The 20,985-nt window shown below is 38.4% G+C and overlaps 1 protein-coding gene across 1 annotated transcript in view; it reads left to right on the top strand.

Annotated features, from left to right (window-relative positions):
* Positions 1-16,088, top strand: part of LOC111330747 (uncharacterized) — an 86,355-nt gene extending 70,267 nt beyond the window's left edge. Inside the window, exons 7-13 of the mRNA XM_088731754.1 lie at positions 3,191-4,660; positions 8,027-10,773; positions 11,180-11,307; positions 12,863-12,983; positions 13,221-13,303; positions 13,557-13,817; positions 15,394-16,088. Coding sequence (XP_088587880.1) covers positions 3,259-4,660; positions 8,027-10,773; positions 11,180-11,307; positions 12,863-12,983; positions 13,221-13,303; positions 13,557-13,608 — 4,533 coding nt within the window. The 5' untranslated portion in view covers positions 3,191-3,258 and the 3' untranslated portion in view covers positions 13,609-13,817; positions 15,394-16,088. The remainder of the gene's footprint in view (positions 1-3,190; positions 4,661-8,026; positions 10,774-11,179; positions 11,308-12,862; positions 12,984-13,220; positions 13,304-13,556; positions 13,818-15,393) is intronic.
* Positions 16,089-20,985: the final 4,897 nt, after the last annotated feature.

Genomic DNA, 20,985 nt, shown 5'->3' with positions numbered 1-20,985 from the left:
GAGGGTGTTTCCTGTGTAGTCAAAGCTGTTTTTAAGATTGTTTTGTTCTTTGTGTCGGAAAACACACCACTCAAGCAATTTCCATGTGCCTTTATTTTTTGTGAACCCTTTATTTTTTATGGACGCACATGCTAATAAAAATCACCTCAGTATCAGTTTGTTGTAAATCCAATTTCTGCCCTTGTTCTTTATTTGAGGGAAAACGTTTCCAAAACATACGATAAGTCGGCTCATGTTCAGACTATCAACTAAAAAACGCGACTTCTGTTAAAAACGCCACAACTTGAACGATGAGAATAAAAAACGATAAAAAAATGCAACATTTACATTCAATCACGATCAAGATGAAAAATGCATTGAAAGTTTTCTCAAGAGAACAAAATTGACGGAGAGGGAGTCTCGTAGATACGTCAATTTCACTTGAGTTATTTGTAGGTAATCTCTCCGACGAGATTGTGTTGTTCGAGACTTTCGCGTAAACGCAGAACTTCCCACTTGCATTAGACGTAGATAAGTTCCGCTGACGGTTCTTCAAAAATCTTGGACTGTATACTTTCGCTCAAATCTGACTTTAATCTTCGCAATTCAACATTACACGATCCCGACCGTTCTACGATTTTTTTTCGTAAGGTTACAAAAATGCTACATTTATTAGTAAAGGAAGTTCACACCCATATGCCCAATTCCGGGCGCTAATTCGTTTTTAAGGATATCACTCGCGATGCGTGAAAAGGCCAAATACTTTTACGGGACGGAGTTCTACAGAAGGGTATAGGGGAACCTCCGACGAGCAATGATTGAAAAATGTTATGTCGTGCATGTTCAGTTTTTGCTGACTCGGCAGAGACCCTAGTTTCCAACCTCCGACGAGCAGTGCTTGAAAAATGTTATGTCATGCATGTTCAGGTTTTGCTGACTCGGCAGAGACCTTAGTTTCTGGGAGCAATTTTTAACGGGCAAGAAACACCAGTCTGTGAAGTAAGTGGAAGATTTTTATTTTATTAGAAAGAGAAGTAATTGCCAAAACGCAACGAAAATGTTTAGGGATGGAGAGTACTTCCACAGATTGTGAATGATCAAGTTTTAATTTTTAGCTAAAAATTAATCAAATTACGACTTAGTTAATTTAACTTTAACTGTAACTAGACACGTTTAACTGTAACTAGACACGTTTAACTGTAACTAGACACGTTTCTTGTTTAGAGTGCTTAAGACTTTCCACTTTCTTTCTTGGTTTCTTTGCAACAAACAGAAATTATCAAATGAAAAATTAGATGCAAACCCATGTCACTGAAACCAATAAGGACTGATAAAAGCGAAAACCTTTGTACGTATCATTGGATAAAAGCGATAAGTGACGTGCACGTAGTTCAAATTTCGAAATATTCCCAGTTAATAAATAAATTTGACAAAATATTCGCGTACGTGCAGATAGACTTTGATCAGGCTTGCATCTGTAACTTCAGAATGGCCTTGACAGTTTGACCACTGGGGGCCCATTAGACAAGCGACGAGTCTGGTTGTTTATTCGAAATATAAAGGAATGTATGGGAGAATATTGAAGAGTCTTATTATCGTAAACTTCTATCATGAAATGTCTGAGTTAAAGCTCGAAATAAATGTAAACCTACCTCACTTGCTGTGAATTGTCGTATTTGTGGCTCTAAATGGCGAATTTGAGCGATTTGGTGGGTTTTGCGTCGACTGTTACTAACGTAACAGACTCTTCAAAATATCAGAGGAAAATGTAATGAATTTGAAATTTTCTGCACTTAAATAGATTAATATCGTCACAACTGATTAGCAATAGTCAGGCTCTGATGTTGCAATTCAATTCCTTACATGTTAAATTAGTTTATCTAGCATCCTAATTTTGAGGGTTATAAGCCTGATCTTCCAGACCCATCCACTCTCATTCATTATTCAATTTGTTATATGGGCATGTACTTTACGGTTGAATTTTATTATTAGGCATAAAAATTTCTAAGAAAAATCTGATTGGGCAAGAGCATTCAGTCAATAATTATACAGACAGTAGCATGTGAAGTTGACATGATAACCCAATATTTGCACTGGATGTTGCAGTTATCATGTAGAGTTCAAAGTCTGTCTAAGTTCCAAGTCCCTTGTCTGTGTTGTATTCTCAGACTTTTGTAAACTCAGAGAAAAGCATTTCCTTTGGCAGATTGTTTAAAAATGTATAATAAAGCAAATTTCTAATTCAGTTTTTGCATGATATCACAACTTGTCAAATACCTTGTGTCAGTCTTATCTACGTCAGCCTTTGGCTTTGGCATATTATACCTCTGACCTTGGTTGTGATAGTTCATAATATCATGCTCATGCTCTTTGCACTTTTCCCCTGCTGAACCGATTGCGTTGATTAAAGTCGGCGTTCATTATGTTCAGCTTAGTAGTATTGTCAAAGACCTTGGAGTTGTGCTTGATTCTCACATCACTTTTGTTCCCCATGTCAACAGCACCTGTCGCACTTTTTTGCATTTGTTTCATTCTACTGGCAGAATCAGAAAATATCTTTTGCAAGTAGATACTGAAAGCATTGTCCATGCCTTCTTTAATCAAAATTGGATTATTGTAATGGTTTGCCCTATGGAATTTCCTCCTGTGAAATTGAGAAACTTCAGAGATTGCAGAACACTGCTGCAAAAGTAACTGTCATAAGCATGATGAAGACTGATCACACTTCTCCTGCTTTAAAAAAATTGCACTGGCTTTCTGTTAATAACAGCTAGAATAATTTTAAAGTTACTTTTGATTATATATCTTATCAGATGTTTTGGTGTGTAGTATTGCTGAGGTAGTTTTTCAAGTTGTGCCATATTTTGACAAGCCTGTGAGGTGAGTCAAATTACAAACAACGTGGGCACACAGCTGACTGCATTTCAAAATAACCAACTGTTCAATATCACAGTATTTGAACTCGCCTTGTGTATTATTTGTACTCTACTTGGTACATTTGGAGTCTTGCTAAATCAGGGAAAATGCCACCAATGTCATTTTGCAATTTCCACTTTTTCTTAACTTTGATTTTGTTTTTGTATATATGCCAAACACTTTGTGCTCAAAGGTGGCTTTAGCTGTTTTCCCTATTATGTATGGCAACCCAGCTGTAGATGTCAACATAATTTCTAATTTTGATTTGATTTTGATTAATTTGATTGTTCATTAGTTACTGGTGTTCAAATTTACCCAACCTGAGACTTTTGGATTGGTCATCAATTCAAATACCTTGGAGCAATGGCATTTTCTCCTGAACAACTCTTCTTTTTCAAGCTTGTCGCCATTTTGATTCATTTGAAGGAAGTTGTTCAATCATGGAAGAGGAAGTCAAACCATTCAAAGACGTCACAGGACATTGATAGTGCTAAAGTTGTTGGAGATACTAGCCCCACAAGAAATGAAGTCAGGGAGGGATTATGTAATGGTACATGTGAATCTTGCCAGGAAAGAAACCTTACAGGTCTATTTGAAGCCTTTCCCAAAGAGAAAGTTAATGATGATGAGTCATTACTTGAGTTACCTGTTGAAGCCACTGCAGATGGAAAACTTTATGACTCAGTTCAAACCCCCTCAAAGAGCTTAGATGAGAGAGTAGACATGGCTGAGCGTCAGGTCTACTTGTTAAGAGAAAAGGTTTGTTTTGAGGTAAAGGCTGAAATGATTGAGAAAAACACCTTTGATTTCTGTATAGAAAGAACGAAACATGTCCTTGATGCCCTTGAGGAAGATACTTCCAGAATTGATAATATTGTTGAGATGGGTGAAGAAGACTTTCCTACGAAGAAGGTTAATCTATTGCGAAAGAAACTGGATATAGAGAGGAGCTGTGCCAAACAGTTAAAGGAGGATAACCATTTCTTAAACAAGGTGAAATCTGAAGATGATTTTTCAAACTCTCAATGTACTGACAGAGAGCTAAAGGTGCCTAAAAAATCTCTGTTATCATTGAGCTCTGAGGCATCATCCTTAAACTCAGTTTCTTCGAGTCCTTGTGATGAAACAAGAGCTATACCAGAGCACTCCTCAAGGTGGTCATCATCTGCATTTGAGGAGAAAGCTATTAAACTGAAAGAGAATACCTATCAAGAAGGATATGCCAGTGCTATGCCTTTATTTGATAGTTCAACAAAGTTACAGGCTGAGTTTCATGGAAAGTCGAGTAATGAAGGTGGTTTAACGTCAAGGGAAGATCATGACACTGAAACTGTGGTTGTGGAACATAGCATTCAACAAAAAGACCAAGAGTTCATACAAAGTAGACAGCCAAATTGTATTTGTGCTTGCTGTCAGAGCAAAAATATTGTTGTTAGCCAGTTGCAAGACAAAATTATGGATCTTCTTTGTAAAGTTGATGAATTACAAGATGAAACTGCATTCTATCAGGATCGTTGTTGTAGACAAGAGGATAAAATAACTCGGTTGAAAGAAAATTTGTCTCAAATTAAAGAAGAAAAACAAGGACTTGAAGCTGAGGTGGGAAGACAGCTATTTCTTGAAGGCAAAAATAAACGTTACAATAGGATTTATCAGTCAGTTACTGAACATGGTGGTGAGCAGGCTATATCTAATACAGCCAGAGGTGCCTCATTTGATGTGGATGGGGAAGAACTTCGTACAGCAGGTTGTTCTGATGATTCAGGTACTAATTTTTATGTACATGTAGGAGAAACTTCGCATTCTGTAAGTGTTTTGCTGATGGGCTGGAGTGCTTTGTTGTTACTAAATAAGATTCATTTTATCTGCATGTTCTTATAGAAACTCTTGAGTTTGCCATGTTGAAATTAGAGAATACATGAAGGTTTTTTTCTAACCTCTTTTCTGTTCCCTTGCACTCATGGAATAAATTTGGTTCTTTTTCTGAGAATGTACAGTGGGTCAGCACAGAGCTGTAGAACTCTGTCTTGAATAGTTAATTCAGTATGATAGTTTTGATTTAATGTGCATATAACTATGGAAAGGCTTGCGACAGGGGAGGGGTTCCTGATCCTGTTTCTTGCAAAAATTTAGAAAAATCCATTCTTCATGTGTGCATTTAAACACTTTTTTTTATATTTTATTTAATTAAATTTAATCAAATTTCCAATTTTTACAATCACAAAGACAATTAAATCAATCAATTGCTCAATCTGATGTAAGCTTGAAACAGAGTACAAGACTCCTATAAAATGAAGCCACCTATTATTACATCATACATATATCTAAAGAAATAATTAAGCAATGAATTTCAAAAAAACATATATCATTCAAAAAGATACAATTTAAAATTAGAAAAATCCACATTTAACTTATCATAATAAAGGGCCATCAAATTCTCACAAAAGATTGACAAGGTATTTGACTCTCTCATAGTAAGAGGAAATTTATTCCTAAGCAGTTTGGTACAAAAGCAAAATGATATATTGAAAATGTTTAGCTTCTATGTATTCTTAAGATGCTTAAAAAAGAAGACTAAATCATCGATTTCTCTTCGACACTTCAAAGGTACAATAAATTTCAAGTATGTAGGCCTGCATTGAACTTCTTCCAAATTGTTGATGTTTCATTTGGTATAAGGTGACCATACTATGCTAGCACATTCAAGGCATGAGCATTATATAGTAATTTCTCTATACCAATATCATTAATGTTCCTGCATGTTCATTAAAAGACATTGAAGCAGTCTTTGAGGCTAGAGGAGACGAGATCAACAGGATTATTCTAGCTTAAATTGTGGCTAACCAAAACCCCTAGGTCTTCCAACTTTATTCCACCAAAATAACAGTCCCTATCAGCAATTGATCTGATACGAGCTACCCTTGAAACCTTACTCTTTTTGGCATCAAACTCCATTCCCCAAATTTGAGAACACTGTATTCAAGTCATCCTGCTATCTGTTGCCATCATCCTGCCCAAGAATTAAGCAAAAATACTTAGAGTCATCAACAAAGAGCGGTAATAATGTCTCTTTTGAAACTGCATAAGGTATATATCATTGATAAAAAACAAAAACAGTAAAGGTCCTTATATAAATAGACCCTTGCAGGACTGCAGATGTAACAGGGAGAAAATCCAACTCATTATCTATCACTACCCTGTGTCTTCTACCAGATAAATATGAGCTAAGCTAAGCTAACAAGGATCCACCAATACCAATGCATTCAAGCTTAAATAAAAGTTTTTCACGAGACACAGTCAAAAGCCTCAGAAAAATCTAAATGTCATCAACTTGTCTCCTCTCAAGAGCATTAGCAAATTGATGAACAACTTGAGATAGTTGAGACACTGGATTTTCCCGGTAGAAACACATGCTGCTAGAGATCTCATTGTAAACTTGTCTTTCCAAGATTTTAGATAGAACATCAAGAAGCGAAATGCCACAGTAGTTTGAGACCATTGTATTAGACTCACATCAATAAATAAGGACAAGATTTGCATCTTTCCATTTTTCTGGAAATGTCCCAAGCTCTAAGGACAAATTGAATAGTCTGCATAATGGAGGTGAAATTTCATCAGCACATGCTTGCAATAACTTACCGGGAAGACCCAAGGAACCTTTGTTAACATCAAGCAATTGAAGCTGTCTAAGAATATTGCTAGGGCTGAGGTGTACTTTATATAATTCATGTTTAACGCTGTGGGTGAGTTTGGGTAAACATACAGTAGCATTGCTTGAGTCAGGTGGGACAAAGACTGATCAAGTGAAAAAAACAGGTTGAATAAATTAGCTTGATCAATAGGTCTGGTAGCCTCTACCAATTTATGTTTAATTACCCTAGGAATTCTAGTAATTTTAGTAATTGTTTTGTAATATCACCAGAATTTGTGAGGATTGTCCCTTAAGGAACAACTAAGTTCAGGGGGGGGGGGGGGTGACTACTCTGAAAACTACAAATCTCACTTAACCTTGCCTTTCTGTGAAATCTGCATGTCACCTTGCCACTCTCTGTGGAGTTTCACCACAAAGCTGCTTTAATTGTACTCCCTGGAAACATATTCTGTGTTAACACTATTCAAAACTGAAGATTATCCATAGAGATCCTGAATTTGTGACAGATACAATCAGAGATTGGGAATGCAAAACAGGCATATGGGCCTATGGCCCCTGACTTTCAAAAGTTATGGGCCATTGCAGTGATGGGGTGGGCTAGAAGAAAAGAGACAGATTTTATGTTGGTGAGGTCACTTTTGATAACCCATCAGTTGCACAGTACCCTGCAGTTGACGTTGTAATGAAATAGATCAATTCAGGTGTCACTTGAGTTAAAAAAAAAAAAAAAAAAGAAAAAGCTTAATGCCTGTCCACTTCAGGTGAAAAACAATCACTGCACTATATAGAACATATTTACATCATAATTACTCTGTTGAAACAGTTACACCAGCTTGCACCTTGTTTCTTCAACTGTAAACTGACCATACACTTGCTGCAGACTCAATTCAATCCAAGGGCTCCAATATATTGCTTAGCTGAGAAACGTCTCTCATTTGAAGCAAGCCGAAGTATTTGTATTTATAAAAACTTCCAAATTGAAAATTAAGTCTAGAATCACTTGAGGGTTAGTCACCATGCTACTAAATGCAAAGTTGATGGTAAGACCACAATGTTTCAGGTAATAATTAAAATGAAGTCTATCTCGACAAAATTAGTTCAACTTGATAACAGCTCATTTTAGGTGTTTGCATACCTGGGAGTTATGCAGTAGTGAGAGAGAGTAAAAGAGAAAGACAGGGGATTCAGGCATTTGTTTGTTTCATAATTCCACTAATGATCAGTGAATTTCTCAGGTTTTTCTTTTTATTTTAATTTGGTGGTCACCAAGTGGCAACTGTAATTAAAAGTTTGGATGCAAAATAGGTTTTACTTGTCATGGGTGTGGCACATTTTAGGCCTCATGAGTGGAATTTTGATATACCATTTCCTTTACTTGCGTGCCATATGTAAAGGGCACATGACCTTCCCAATTCCTTGTTCATTTTATAAAAACTTCCATTGTCTGTTATATTTACCATATCATTCTTATTGCTGCAGGTCATCTTCTACAATATATAACTGAAGAGATATCAGACCTACTATCAAAATCAGAGATTGAGAGAATTAAGAATCTTGTTACACCAATAGTGGATCTCGACAGACTAGCCAGGATTAGGAAAGGTTCTGAATTATTTAAGGAATTGGAATACAAAGGAGAATTATCATGTTCTTATGTTAAATGTCTTTTGGAAAAAATCCATCGTTCTGACCTTGCTGAGAAACTTGTTGCTCCTTTTCACAACAGTGATGAATTATTTAAAAGAGAGTTCTATTCACCTCAAGAAAGAAATCAGGGGTATGAAGCATCTGAAAGAACTTGTGTTGTAGATAGTAGAACTTCAGATGAAGTGGAAGAAAGTGGAGAAATTTCTGAGAGTGCTGATATTGATGAAGAGTTCCATGTTGGCAACCCTTCTGGTGGAAACTTTTGTGACAGTGATAGTAGCACGGGTTCCTCTTCTGATCCAGGTAATCCAGATAGCTTGAGTTCTTTGGTAGATATTAATTATGCTGATTCATCAAGTGGAAGATTTGGTTTGGCTTCAAGCTGTTCACAGTCTACATCCAGCTCTGCTGTGTATGTGGAATCTTTGACTGAGGATTCACACCGTGGTACACCAACAATCAGCTTGAATTCTGATCATCATGGTTTGAAGGTGTGGGAAAACTCTGGTGAAAGTACATTTGATACCACAAGTGGTGGAGATGAGAAGCAAGAAAGGTCTCTGTCTTTATCACTGACGTATGAAAGTTTTGAAAGTGGAGAAGTGAAAGAATGGGGTGCTGCTAAAGTGGAAGGAGGAAAAAAAGACCCAAATAGCTCCAGTAGCATCTGTGATGGTGCAGTAAATGGATCCTATTTGGTTCAGCACTGTAATACTGTGGATGTTGTAGATGGTCCTGGTTGTACTTCAAATAGAACCCAAGATAGTTTTAAGCTAAAAAATGTATCTGGTTTGAATCAAGATTCTCTTTCACCTGAAAGCATGCCTCAGAAGCAAAATGTATCACATGCAATGATCTCTGCTCAAAAAGGTGCAGTCCATGTTCTGTCTGATTCTTGTGCAAGCAATCAGTTTAATACATGGGAGCATATAGGGGCTAGACCAAAGAATGCAACTCAGATGCAAAATGTTTCATATACAAGGATCACTCCTCAAAAAGACTCAGCTGTAGATCAGGCTGATTCTTATTTGAGCAATCAGTCACATGAATGGGAGCATTTAGGGGCCAGACCAAGAGACAGAACCCCAAAAAAGGACAGTATTTCAGATTCTTCTTCACTTTTCTCTTCATTGGTTGACCTGGTTCCCCAACAAGTTGGAGGACCTGTGGTCCAGGGAGTGGTCAACGCATTCTTGGCAAGACACTCTGAAGACAAACATCTTCATGAAAGTCTGTATTACAACAATGCAGAGGAGATGTTGGCTAAGGATATGGATAGCATGATGAACATGATTGACCCCAACAAAGCAAAACCATACCTTGGTGACTGCCAGGTTGCTACAAGGTCAGATCCATTTTCTCAACCATATTCTCCTGGTTTTCCCCTGACTAATGAAGTATATACCAGAGCAAATGGTGAAGATGGCTTCCCTTTGAATGACACTTTCAATGGGAATTATTTACTTCCACCTGGACCCTCGTACAGCTGTATTGCAGCTAATACAAGCCAAAACAGCTATTTGAACTCATTCAATCCTAACTTCTTGGGTGGAGACTTTGCATATGATGCAAGAGAGCCTCAACTACTCCAAGATGGGCATTTTACATCTTTGCAAAGGAGTGATTTTCTACAATCAGGGTTCACTGGTTCAGGGTTAACTTCTGCTTTTCCTGGAACTACAGGACCTCAAATGACACATTCTGTTATTGGTACTCAGAGTAATTTTGGCTTCACTGGAACAGCATCAATTTTACCTCCAGAGCCATTACAAATACAAAGATCATCAACCACAAATTTAGAATTGCTGGCATCTCAAAATTATGGTAACCAACCAAATGCTTCAACAGATTTTCCAACTTCATCTCCAATGGCAAGGGCTAATGGGTCCGACAGCAAACTTTTATCAGGGTTAGAATCTGGTAGAAATACTCATTTGTCACCAGTCTCTTCAACTGGGGACAGGGTGAATACATCTGGACAAACGAACTCAAACAGCATATCAAACACAGTGGGTGATTGTTTGGCGTCTGGAACCTTCAGGGAAGGAAACAGTGCAGATGCTTCTTCAAGCTCTGGCTCAACATTTGGTGCTAATACAGGAGGAGATCATGATCAAGGATTTGGCCAGTCTGGAGGTTCAGTGTCAAATGGAAACTATGGCACTGAATCAGTGGAGTCAACTGACAACTCCTTGCTTGAATTGGAACAGCGTGTAGAAGAGGCATGTGCTATGGTGGAAAGAGTGCTTAGGGAAAGAGAAGAAAGAGAACAGTTTGGACGAGAAATTGAAAGGAAAGAGCGTGAAATACGAGCAGAAAGAGCACGGAAAAAAAGAGAAAGGGAGGCAAGGGAGCTAGAGGAAGCCAGAGGATGGCCTCAACAGCAGGAACCAGTGACTGGACAGTCTTTGTGGCTTTGTGAACATTATCAACGTCATTGTAGAGTACGATTTCCTTGCTGTACCAACTTCTATTCCTGCCATCGTTGTCATAACAACTCCAAAGAATGTGACAATGAGGAAGCTAAAGCAAGTCATGCAACTCACCTTAAGTGCAGCTATTGTCATCATGAACAAGAGGTAAATGAAGGATTATTTTTACATAATTTTACATCATGATTATTATACATTATGATTTTTCTTTCATTAACTTTTGAGAAAATTCACTTCAAATCAGATATGCTGCACTCTAGACCATAAACATGAAGTGACAAAGACATTATTGCTTGTTACATGTATATGAGTGCCAACAATAAGTTGTCAAATTTGCAACTTTGGTGACAAATTCAATGACCAAACTGTTTTCAGTTGCCATTATTTTTTTATTTGCTATGGCAACCAAACTGGTTGAGTGTTGCTCTTCATAATAATCATTGCAACTGATATCGATGCTCATATGTAATACTGACAGTACAATCTGGCTTTTAAGTTGAGGGAAAATGGTTTTCCCAATCACCAATACAACAATTTTTTCCTCTCTTCTCAGATTGCTGAAGACAGTGCGAAATGTCGTAGCTGTGGAGCAAAAATGTCCGCTTATTTCTGTGGAATCTGCAAGCATTTCACCAGTATAGACAAAAACCCTTATCACTGTGATAAATGCGGGATATGTAGGTAAGTCCCCTGCACAACAAAATTTTCAAGAAACACCCTTCCATCATGTTGGCCATGGCTGTTTATCCCAAACTCATATCACTGTGGAAGTGCAATGTAAAATGGCTATGTTAGCTGAGAGTAACTGCTGCCTCACTTTCACTGTGTCTAGCCAGCCTTAGATAGAACATCGCCCCATTGACTGTGAAATCTGTACAATTTACATGTAGGGATAATCTATAAAATAATTGATACCAGTCACTCACATGTAGGACTGAAAGACAACAACCCACAAAAACTACTCTTAAACACCTGGATCCACACAAAATGTAGTTAAGGTGGCTCGTACCGGTTTTCATCTTTTTGATGGTTTGTAACTTTGAAAGAATACAACAGAAAGACTGACCAAGGCCAGTTGAACACTTTTATGGGGATTGAATTACATAATCATTGGTTATCAAAAAATAGGTGTCATTTCGTCACTAGCAGTTTCCGTGGCAACGCTTTCAGAGGCTTATTCAGACGCATTTTTTAGCTTGTGGCTTAAATAATTCGAAAACTAACGCGGTGACCCCCTGATTTTTTTCAGTGATTGCTTTTGGCACTTGAAAAGGAAAATGCACAAAGATTTTTAAAAAATTCTACGGAGCGGAATTTCAGAAAATCTACAAAAAGGGCAATTTTCACACATCGCAAATTTCCTTCCGTAGAATTTTCTAGTTTTTTTTCTGATGATTCCTTTCGACGTTATTATCATATTGGAACAATAAAAAGAAGGGGTCACCGGACTTGTTTTCATGCAATAACTTTCATGAGTTAAGCAATTTCCACGCGTGTTCTCGCGCATTTAAAAATCTGGATTCTATAAGATCGACATTTGCTCATGATCTGTTTTAGCTACCGCTGACAATTGCGTGTGCTTGCGCGAGCACCTACGATCTGATGTTTACAGACGTTTACTGCTAAGAAAATCATTAAACAGCCGTCAAAGACGGCCTCCCGAACTCATCTTAAAAATTCTACACATGACTTCTGGCTATATCATATTATTTTCCTTGAAGTTGCAAAGTCTTCTTCCACTTCAGGTAGATTATCCTTCACTTGATTTCTTCTTTTTTTGCCGTCGCAAAATTTCATATCAGTTAAATATTTCTTTAAAATGTCAAGTGAAGCAACCTTTACTTCTCCGAAAATCGTCTTCGTCATCTTAGTTTCTATCTCCTGCATTCACAGTGGCCGCTCAACACATCAAATACAAGCTCTTAGGTAAACTTCTCACATAAGTAGGAAAAAATCCTCACGCCGCCATCTTTGTTTTAAATTTTCGTCTTTAATCTCGCGTTTTTTTCGCACGTTTCTCTCACGCGTGACGCAAGAGTGATTTGTTCTCCGCGCGAGGAAATTGGTACGAGCTACCTTAAGCCTGCACTTTTGACACTGGCTACTAACATAGCATGCCTGCTAAGCTCCTAGTTCTGGTAGTTGACCTTGTTAACATAATCATTACAGTCAAACTTTTTTTTACCACATCAATTGCTTTAGGAAAAGATTCATTCATTCATTTTTGTCTTCCCAGGATACACAAAGACAAGTCATTTCATTGTGATGTGTGTAATGTATGTCTTGACAAACGGCTTCAAGGGAAACACAAGTGCAGACCTGACTCTGGCCATGATGAATGCTGCATCTGTCTAGAGGTAAGCTGTTACCCTAGAAGTAGATGTGCCTGCATTAGTGTCTTGTTTTTCATTTTCTATACTTTTTCTATAGTTTGAAACCTTCACCACAAGATAAAATCATGTGAACAAAACAAACTTGTATACCCACTAATATTTCTCTGCTCGTGGCGCATTCTCACATTACAGGTGCATTGTATTGTGAACTTCTTAATTTTTTTTATTGAAATAATTCTCTCATTGTTGTTGTTTTTATAGGATGCATTTAGTGGGTGTCAAATTTTGCCTTGCTCACACAAAGTCCATCGGGAATGTGCAATAGCTATGATACAGAATGGGATGTGAGTAGCTACTTGTATCTGATTTTGGAGTCCCACTTGTGATGATGCTTTGCTTTGATTCATGTTCCTGGTCTTACTTTGTGTTAAGTGTTCTAAGAGTGAGAAAATCAAGGTTTCTTGAAAGTGACATGGGATCAGAAGTAATGCTTTATCTGATGTTGTACTTCATGTTTCTCACAGCATTATATTGCACTCTTTTGGAATAACTACTTGAACCTGAGTAATAATGGAGTTATTTTTTGTTTTGTTTTAGTCGCACCTGTCCAGTCTGTCGACATCCTCTATACAGCCCAGCTCCTGAATGAAAATATCTGTTGAAGTACTGTCAAAGAAAAGTGGCTAGACAGAACAGCATGACAATTACAAAATGCTTGAAATTGAGCTCTGTAGTTATGTTGATTTTGAGAATGATTCTTTGAGGCAAATCACAAGCATATAGTGGCAGAATCCAGTTCCCACAAAAAGTAATCAGAAAAAAAACATTCTGGTGAACCCTATCCAGTGAAAAAGCCAAGTAAGTTTGTCTTGTATTAGAGATTGTTTATAGTCTAAGCATAAATATATGATACCTGTTATGCAGCTAAAGAGACATCACAGTGGGATGGAACCAGTCCATTGTAGTTCGTTAAATATTTGCGACCTCCCACTGTGTGTGAGCAAAATGTTAGCTTGAGAGCCTACACAATAGAACCTTAATTTAATGAACCTCCATATAACAAAGTCCTTGGTAAAACAAACGATAATTCTCAGTCCAGCTAAAGTTACATTAAAATGTACAGTATGACAGAACCTTGATACAAGGAAACTCAATATAAAGAAATCCTCGTAATAACAAAACACAATCCAGAAGCCCAAACATATACAGATACCCTGGTATAATGAATGAATGTCAACACACGACAAAAGGCAAATGCGAAACAAACCAACAACATTCAAAATTGTCATGGGAAGAATTTTTTTAATTAATATTTTGATTAACAACTTTAGCTCAGTAGTCTTTACAGTGCAGTACTATACAGTAGGGTTCTGTTGTTTAATACGGTACACACTGTTCATGTTTATTATGACATTATTTTGACAAGTCAGGCACAAAAGAAAGGAAATTTCCACACTTCTCTTTCACGAAAGATGAAATGTGAGGCAATTAAAACAATTTTTTGATTAAGGGTCTTGATTAGCAATTTTGGTTGTAAAGTTAAGAATGACCAAAAATGAGTCAATTTTTATCAGAAGAATTTTTCATTGGGCATCTTGATCAGCAATTTTGGTAGTAAAGTAGAGTTGTCGTCTTTTGTTTAATTTTTCTGTTTGGTTGCCCTATTCATTAACCTTTTATTACAACATTTGACATGCCATTTGCAATTGTTAAAATCCCGTACAGGCCTGATTTTCAGGTCTGATTTTCGCTATTGCATAAATAGTGCTCTCTACTGCGAGGATCGTGCATCATACATATCTACAACCGCAGTTCAAAATATATGAACTTCATATATTCATTGTATCTGATTTATCATCACGGGTTTATTACGAATCAACTTAACGGCCTGCTCGCAGTTGGCTTGTTAGCTCAATTGGTAGAGCGCTGCACTAGTATCGCAGAGGTCAGTGGTTCGAATCTTGTACGGGCCTGATTTTTTTTCAGGTCTGATTTTCGCTATTGCATAAATAGCGCTCTCTAACTGCGAGGATTGTGCATCATACGTGTTAAAATTATGTTGGCCAACTAAGTTTCTGGTGCTGTAGCTATGTATGGACCTGTACATTGTACTGTAGCTTCAAATAGACATGAAGGACAAGGTCACCACACACGCACACACACACGCACACACACACGCACACGCACACAAAAAAAAACAGCAACAATTATTCGCCCTACCCTTGATATAAGGAATGTTTTAGTTGGTTTTTCCGCAAATTCTTTAAATCAAGATTTGCAATATAATGAACTCTCAATGTAAATAATCAATTTCCCCAGTCCCTTGGCACCTCATTAAATTGAGATTCCACTGTAGTAATGTTCATTGCTTCAAAGCACACAGATCAATTCTGTTAATGAGAGGAGTAATTTCTATTTTCATTTTGTGTTTTAGTCCTTCCTTCCCAGTGTGGACACAAGTTTTACAGTCCATTGCCCAACGGAAGTTTTGATCGGCGATGTGTGATAATTATTTACTTCTAAGACATGCCATATTGCTTTGCTTGAACTGAAATAAGTCAAAGTGTGCACAAGTTTCCATCATGACGTGACTAGGAATACTTTATTAATTCTTCAACTCCCAGAAGTAATTGACCTCCAACTTCTTCCTACAATATCTATACATGATCCATCAAACAAGTACTGAGAATACTGAAACTTACCAGGTAAAGTTTTGATCTAGCACCAAATTCTGTTAAGGAAATTACAAGGAAAATAATTTTGTAGGGGAGAATTAATCAGATCATGGGAGTAAATGTTGAGGAATTGTTGATTTGTTGTGGTAATCAATTAGAAGGCCATAAATTTACAAAGCTATAGATGTACATTAATGTTACAATACAGAGGGTTCAGAAATTCAGATTTTTAAGCTAGTAGGCCAAACGTCTACATTAGTGTGTTTGGCTAGTTAGCATTATTTAGATAAGCAAAAAAACAACAAAAAATGACATTTATTGCATGATATCGTTTGTGTTTGTTGTTTTTTGAAATTTTACAGAAAGGGATCTTTTATTCCCAGCTATAATTAAATTGTATATGTATTTATTTGAATATTTATATTTATTGAAATGAAGTTGAAAGTGATTTAAATCAAGTTGTTGTGGTATTTCTAAGGTTATTTGATGAATTTTGGCTTTATCTTGAGTGTATGTATTTCTAAACTTCAACTTTAAGTAACTTGAATCAATTTATTAAAAATTGATACAAGGTTCCTTCACACTATACTTATTTTCGTAATAAATGGTTCGCTTGCCATTGTCATCCAAATGTAATTTGTTCACACTTATTTTCGCACAAAGTATCACGCTAAATATGTCTTCTGTCCAGAACGGCTTTTCGGGGCTTACTCATTAGGCTTTCTGGCTTTCGTCTACTGAGTGAAGTTATGTTGTACACAAGTGACTTTATAGTTACGATTTCTGAAATTCTTGACCGCTACATTTAAAATTTAGTCTGTAGTTGTTTCTATCTTTTTTTTTTTTTTTTTTATCTTACTGAAAAGTTTGATGCAGGATACTTTACGAGAGAAATACTTTGCACACAAGTTTCTGTTATTGGTTGGGAATCTGACAGCAAGCCCCCCACCCTACCCCCGCCTGTCAATACCAAAACATTCGACGCAATCCATGTCATTCAGTCATAGTTTCACTGGGAATAATAATGGCGACAGCGAAAACCTCGTTCGAAATTGTCGGCGATGAATCGCCAAAAGAGGCCGCTGAAGTTGATCATGGTACTTTTCCTTTCAGTTTATTTTACTTATCAAGAAACTAGACTTTTATTGATCGCACGCCTGATTTTTTGACAGCGACCGGCCAAGTTTGTGATTTCGAAGGAAATCTTGGTCAAGGCGAACAGGTAAGCTAAAGTTTCGTGTCCGAAAGCTGGCCATTAAACGTATTACAATAAGCTGTCGATCTCAATCCAAGTGCACTGTACTACTAGTTTATGAAATGAACGCTCACTTAACAAGTTTGCAAGCATTCAAGTGCGCTGTGCTAGTTCATTAAATGGATACCCATTTATCAAGTTTGGGAGCATTGGGTAATCGAGCGCTGCACATTTACTGTTCTTGGGAAATGTTTATTTGCAATGTTAGGCTAACCGCCGTGTGGGTTCCTCGTGAGGTGATAGCTTGAATTTTTTCACACCACTCAATAAGGATATTAGATGAAAAACAAAGAGAAGCTGTAAAAGTTAGCACTTAAATATGCACAATTAATTGTAACTTCGATCAGTCGATCGCTTTCGTCCTCTTCGAGCATCGGCGTCAAGGAACGACTTAATGAGAAAACGGTAGAGAATTACAATTGACGATGGACCATTGAGGAAGGGTTCTCAAGCGAAGTGTTCCAGTGAGAAGCTGCACTAACTTATTCTTTCTCCTCTCTCGCGTAAGTCAATGTGCCACTTTGACAATTTTTGCTTTTCGAATGTTACAACAATATTAGCATATCAAACAAAATATTTACTTTTCATGGCTGCACACAGATATATACAAGTATATGCGTTTATTTACAATTATCCCTGAAGAAAGTCAAAGTGCTTGACTTTGTGAAGCGAAAACAATAATCTTCCCAAAAGTTCTGAACAGTTAAATGCAACAGACAGAAGTTTGTTTTTGGGACTAGACAGTTTATTAAATGTATTTATCCTATGTATATGAAACACTACACTATCGCATCAAAGGTTTTGGACTGATATACTGAAAGAACGGTCCAGTAATCAGGTATTGATAACAAACACTGATAAAAATTAGAAATAATCAAAACATCCCATGGTGGGGGTTGGAGAGAAACTAGCTCGAATAAACTTCTTGCTTAATTGATAATAACACATGCTGTCACATTATTGGTCATGTCCTCTGTCTGTCGGTCTACTAGATCATAACTGTTATGGCTTTCCAGTGTGTTGTATGTTGTGTGCTACCATATATGGTTTGCTCATGCGCACGCATGACGCATTATTAAACAGTCTTTTACTTACCGAACCGCCATATTGTTTGGGGTGTGTAGTTCTTAAGTAATACATGACAATTTTGGCGACGAGGACCGGATATTGAGGGACCTTTTTGCTGCTAAAAGTGAAGACATCCCTAAACTAAATCCACACAACGTCCACGATGGCCAGCGATGCAAATACGGCACCAAATCCAGTTCGTAACATCGGAAAAGTTCAAAAGTTCACTGTGGGAACTGACTTCGAGGCGTATACAGAACAGTTAGGATTCTTCTTCGTGGCCAATGGAGTGACCGACGCGAAACAGAAGAAAGCCATTCTGTTAACCAATCTTCCCACTGAAACGTACCAACTGGCGAAAGATTTGATGGCTCCGACCTTGTTAGGAGAAGATTCTCTCACGTACAACGCAATCGTAGAGCGTCTCCGCGAACAATTGAAGCCACAGAAGTCTGCTTTAGTAGCCAGGTATGAGTTTGACAACCGAGCACGTAACACAGGAGAAACGGTGAGTCAATATGTTGCTGTTTTAAAACATCTAGCTACGGATTGCAAATTTAACGACGCCATGCGTTTGGAAAGGCTTAGAGATAGACTGGTTTCGGGTATTCGAGATAAGAGAATGATGTCAGAGCTTTTGAAACTTAAGCTTGAGGAACTGACATTTGACATTGCTGTTGCAAAGTGCTTAGCTATTGAGCAATCTTACAAGGATGTTGAAGCTCTCCAGGGGAATAAAGCGTCAGAATCAATCGATTTATTAGCCAAATCAAAGCCAGGCAAGAAGCTTAAATTCATGAGAGAAGCCAAGCTTTCAGAGAAAAAGGGTTCTTTTTCCCCCAAGAGAACGGGTGATCAAAGTTGCTACCGCTGTTTGGGAATTCATGATCACAAAAGTTGTCCATTCAAGAAAGAAAAATGCCACCACTGTAACAAGACTGGTCACATTGTGAGGGCTTGTAAATCAAAGAAAAAAGAGACACAAGCTTCCCAACCCCCAGTAAATTATGTAGACAGTGATGACGGGGACAGCGATGATTATTTGGCATCCCTTGAGGTTAATAATGTGGGTGACAAGGATCACGTAATATGGGTCAACCCCGAAATACAGGGACAGGTGGTCAAGATGGAACTAGACACAGGGTCAGCGGTGTCTGTACTTCCATACAAACTATATAAGGAACATTTTAATCATGTGAAACTTTCAAAGAGCCTTGTGACACTTAAAACCTACACTGGGCAGAAAATCACACCTAAGGGAGAGATGAGATGTAATGTTAAGTTCAAGGGCCAGGAAAAAGAGTTAAACCTACAAGTTGTTGAGACGCAGGGACCAGCACTGTTTGGGCGTGACTGGCTGTCCAAAATTCAACTGAACTGCGGTGAAATCAAAACCCTTAAGCTTAGCAAGACTTCAGAAGGGGGTATGGCACGCAAAGTGGATCAGTTACTACAGAAGTACGAGTCTGTATTCTCCGAAAATCTGGGCACACTTAAAGGCTACAAGGCAGATTTGAAGGTTGAGGAAGGCTGCCAGTCCAGCTTTCATAAACCACGCCAAGTGCCATACGCACTCCGCCCCAAAGTAGAAGCAGAATTGACACGCTTAGAGAAGGAAGGTATTCTCTCTAAAGTAGAATACAGTGAATGGGCGACCCCAATTGTCCCAGTAGTCAAGCGAAACGGATCGGTACGAGTTTGTGGCGATTTTAAGGTCTCAGTGAACCCAGTACTTCTTGCAGAACAGTACCCTCTGCCACGTATAGAGGATATTTTTTGCAAATTTGGCTGGCGGTAGACATTTCAGCAAACTTGACCTTCGCCAAGCTTATCACCAGATGGAAGTAACCGAAAGATCCAAGGAACTCCTTACGATTAATACACACAAGGGCCTTTTTCGATACAATCGCTTAGTCTTTGGCATCTCTTCGTCTCCAGCCATTTGGCAGCGTGCCATAGACCAGGTATTACAGGGAATACCTGGGACCCAGTGCATCCTTGATGACATGATTGTCACAGGCAAAACTGATGAAGAACATTTGGAGAACCTGGAGAGTGTACTCAAGCGATTACAAGATGCGGGTCTGAAGACTAACAAGGAGAAGTGCGAGTTCTTCAGAGATAGAGTTCAGTTTTGTGGGCATGAGATCGATAAGGAAGGTCTACACAAGACACAAGAGAAGATTGAAGCAGTGGTCAGTGCACCAAGACCTGAGAATGTGTCACAGCTTCGCTCATTTTTAGGGCTCGTAAACTATTACAACCGTTTCTTGCCCAATGCATCTACAGTTCTCCACCCACTTCACCAGTTGTTAGAGCAAAACAACGAATGGCAGTGGACTGAACGGTGTGAGCGAGCCTTCACTGAGGCTAAGCGTATGATTACATCTGAGCAGGTGCTAACACACTATGACCCAGCATTACCGGTTAGGCTTGCATGTGATGCTTCACCAACTGGCATCGGCGCGGTTCTTTCACACGTCATGTCCGATGGTAGCGAAAGGCCGGTAGCTTTTGCGTCTCGATCGTTGACCAAGACTGAACGTCGGTATGCACAGATAGACAAGGAGGCATTGTCCATTGTGTGGGGGGTGAAACGATTTCATGTTTACCTCTATGGGAGACGATTTACGCTCATTACAGATCACAAGCCCCTCACTGCCATCTTCCACCCAGGAAAGGGAGTTCCAGCCATGACTGCTGCAAGGCTTCAGCGTTATGCATTGTTCTTGTCCGGGTTCGACTATACCATCGAGTATAAGAGTACAACCAAACACTGCAATGCCGATGGACTGTCGCGGCTCCCTCTCCAGCAGAAAGAGCTTGAAGACTTGGAGGTGGATTCAGCAGAGGTGTTCCACGCCTCTCAGTTTGTGCCATTACCTATAACCAGTGAAGCAGTGGCAAGAGAAACACGTCGTGACGTTGTCCTAGCGAGGATACATGATTCTATCGTGAAAGGATGGTCTACTCGTGTGGAGGGAGACAAGCCTTATTACGAGCGACGCAATGAACTGACAGTTCACCA

This window comes from Stylophora pistillata, chromosome 8, assembly GCF_964205215.1.
Source record: "Stylophora pistillata chromosome 8, jaStyPist1.2, whole genome shotgun sequence".
Taxonomy (NCBI): domain Eukaryota; kingdom Metazoa; phylum Cnidaria; class Anthozoa; order Scleractinia; family Pocilloporidae; genus Stylophora; species Stylophora pistillata.
This window is presented reverse-complemented; position numbering and strand designations above follow the sequence as displayed.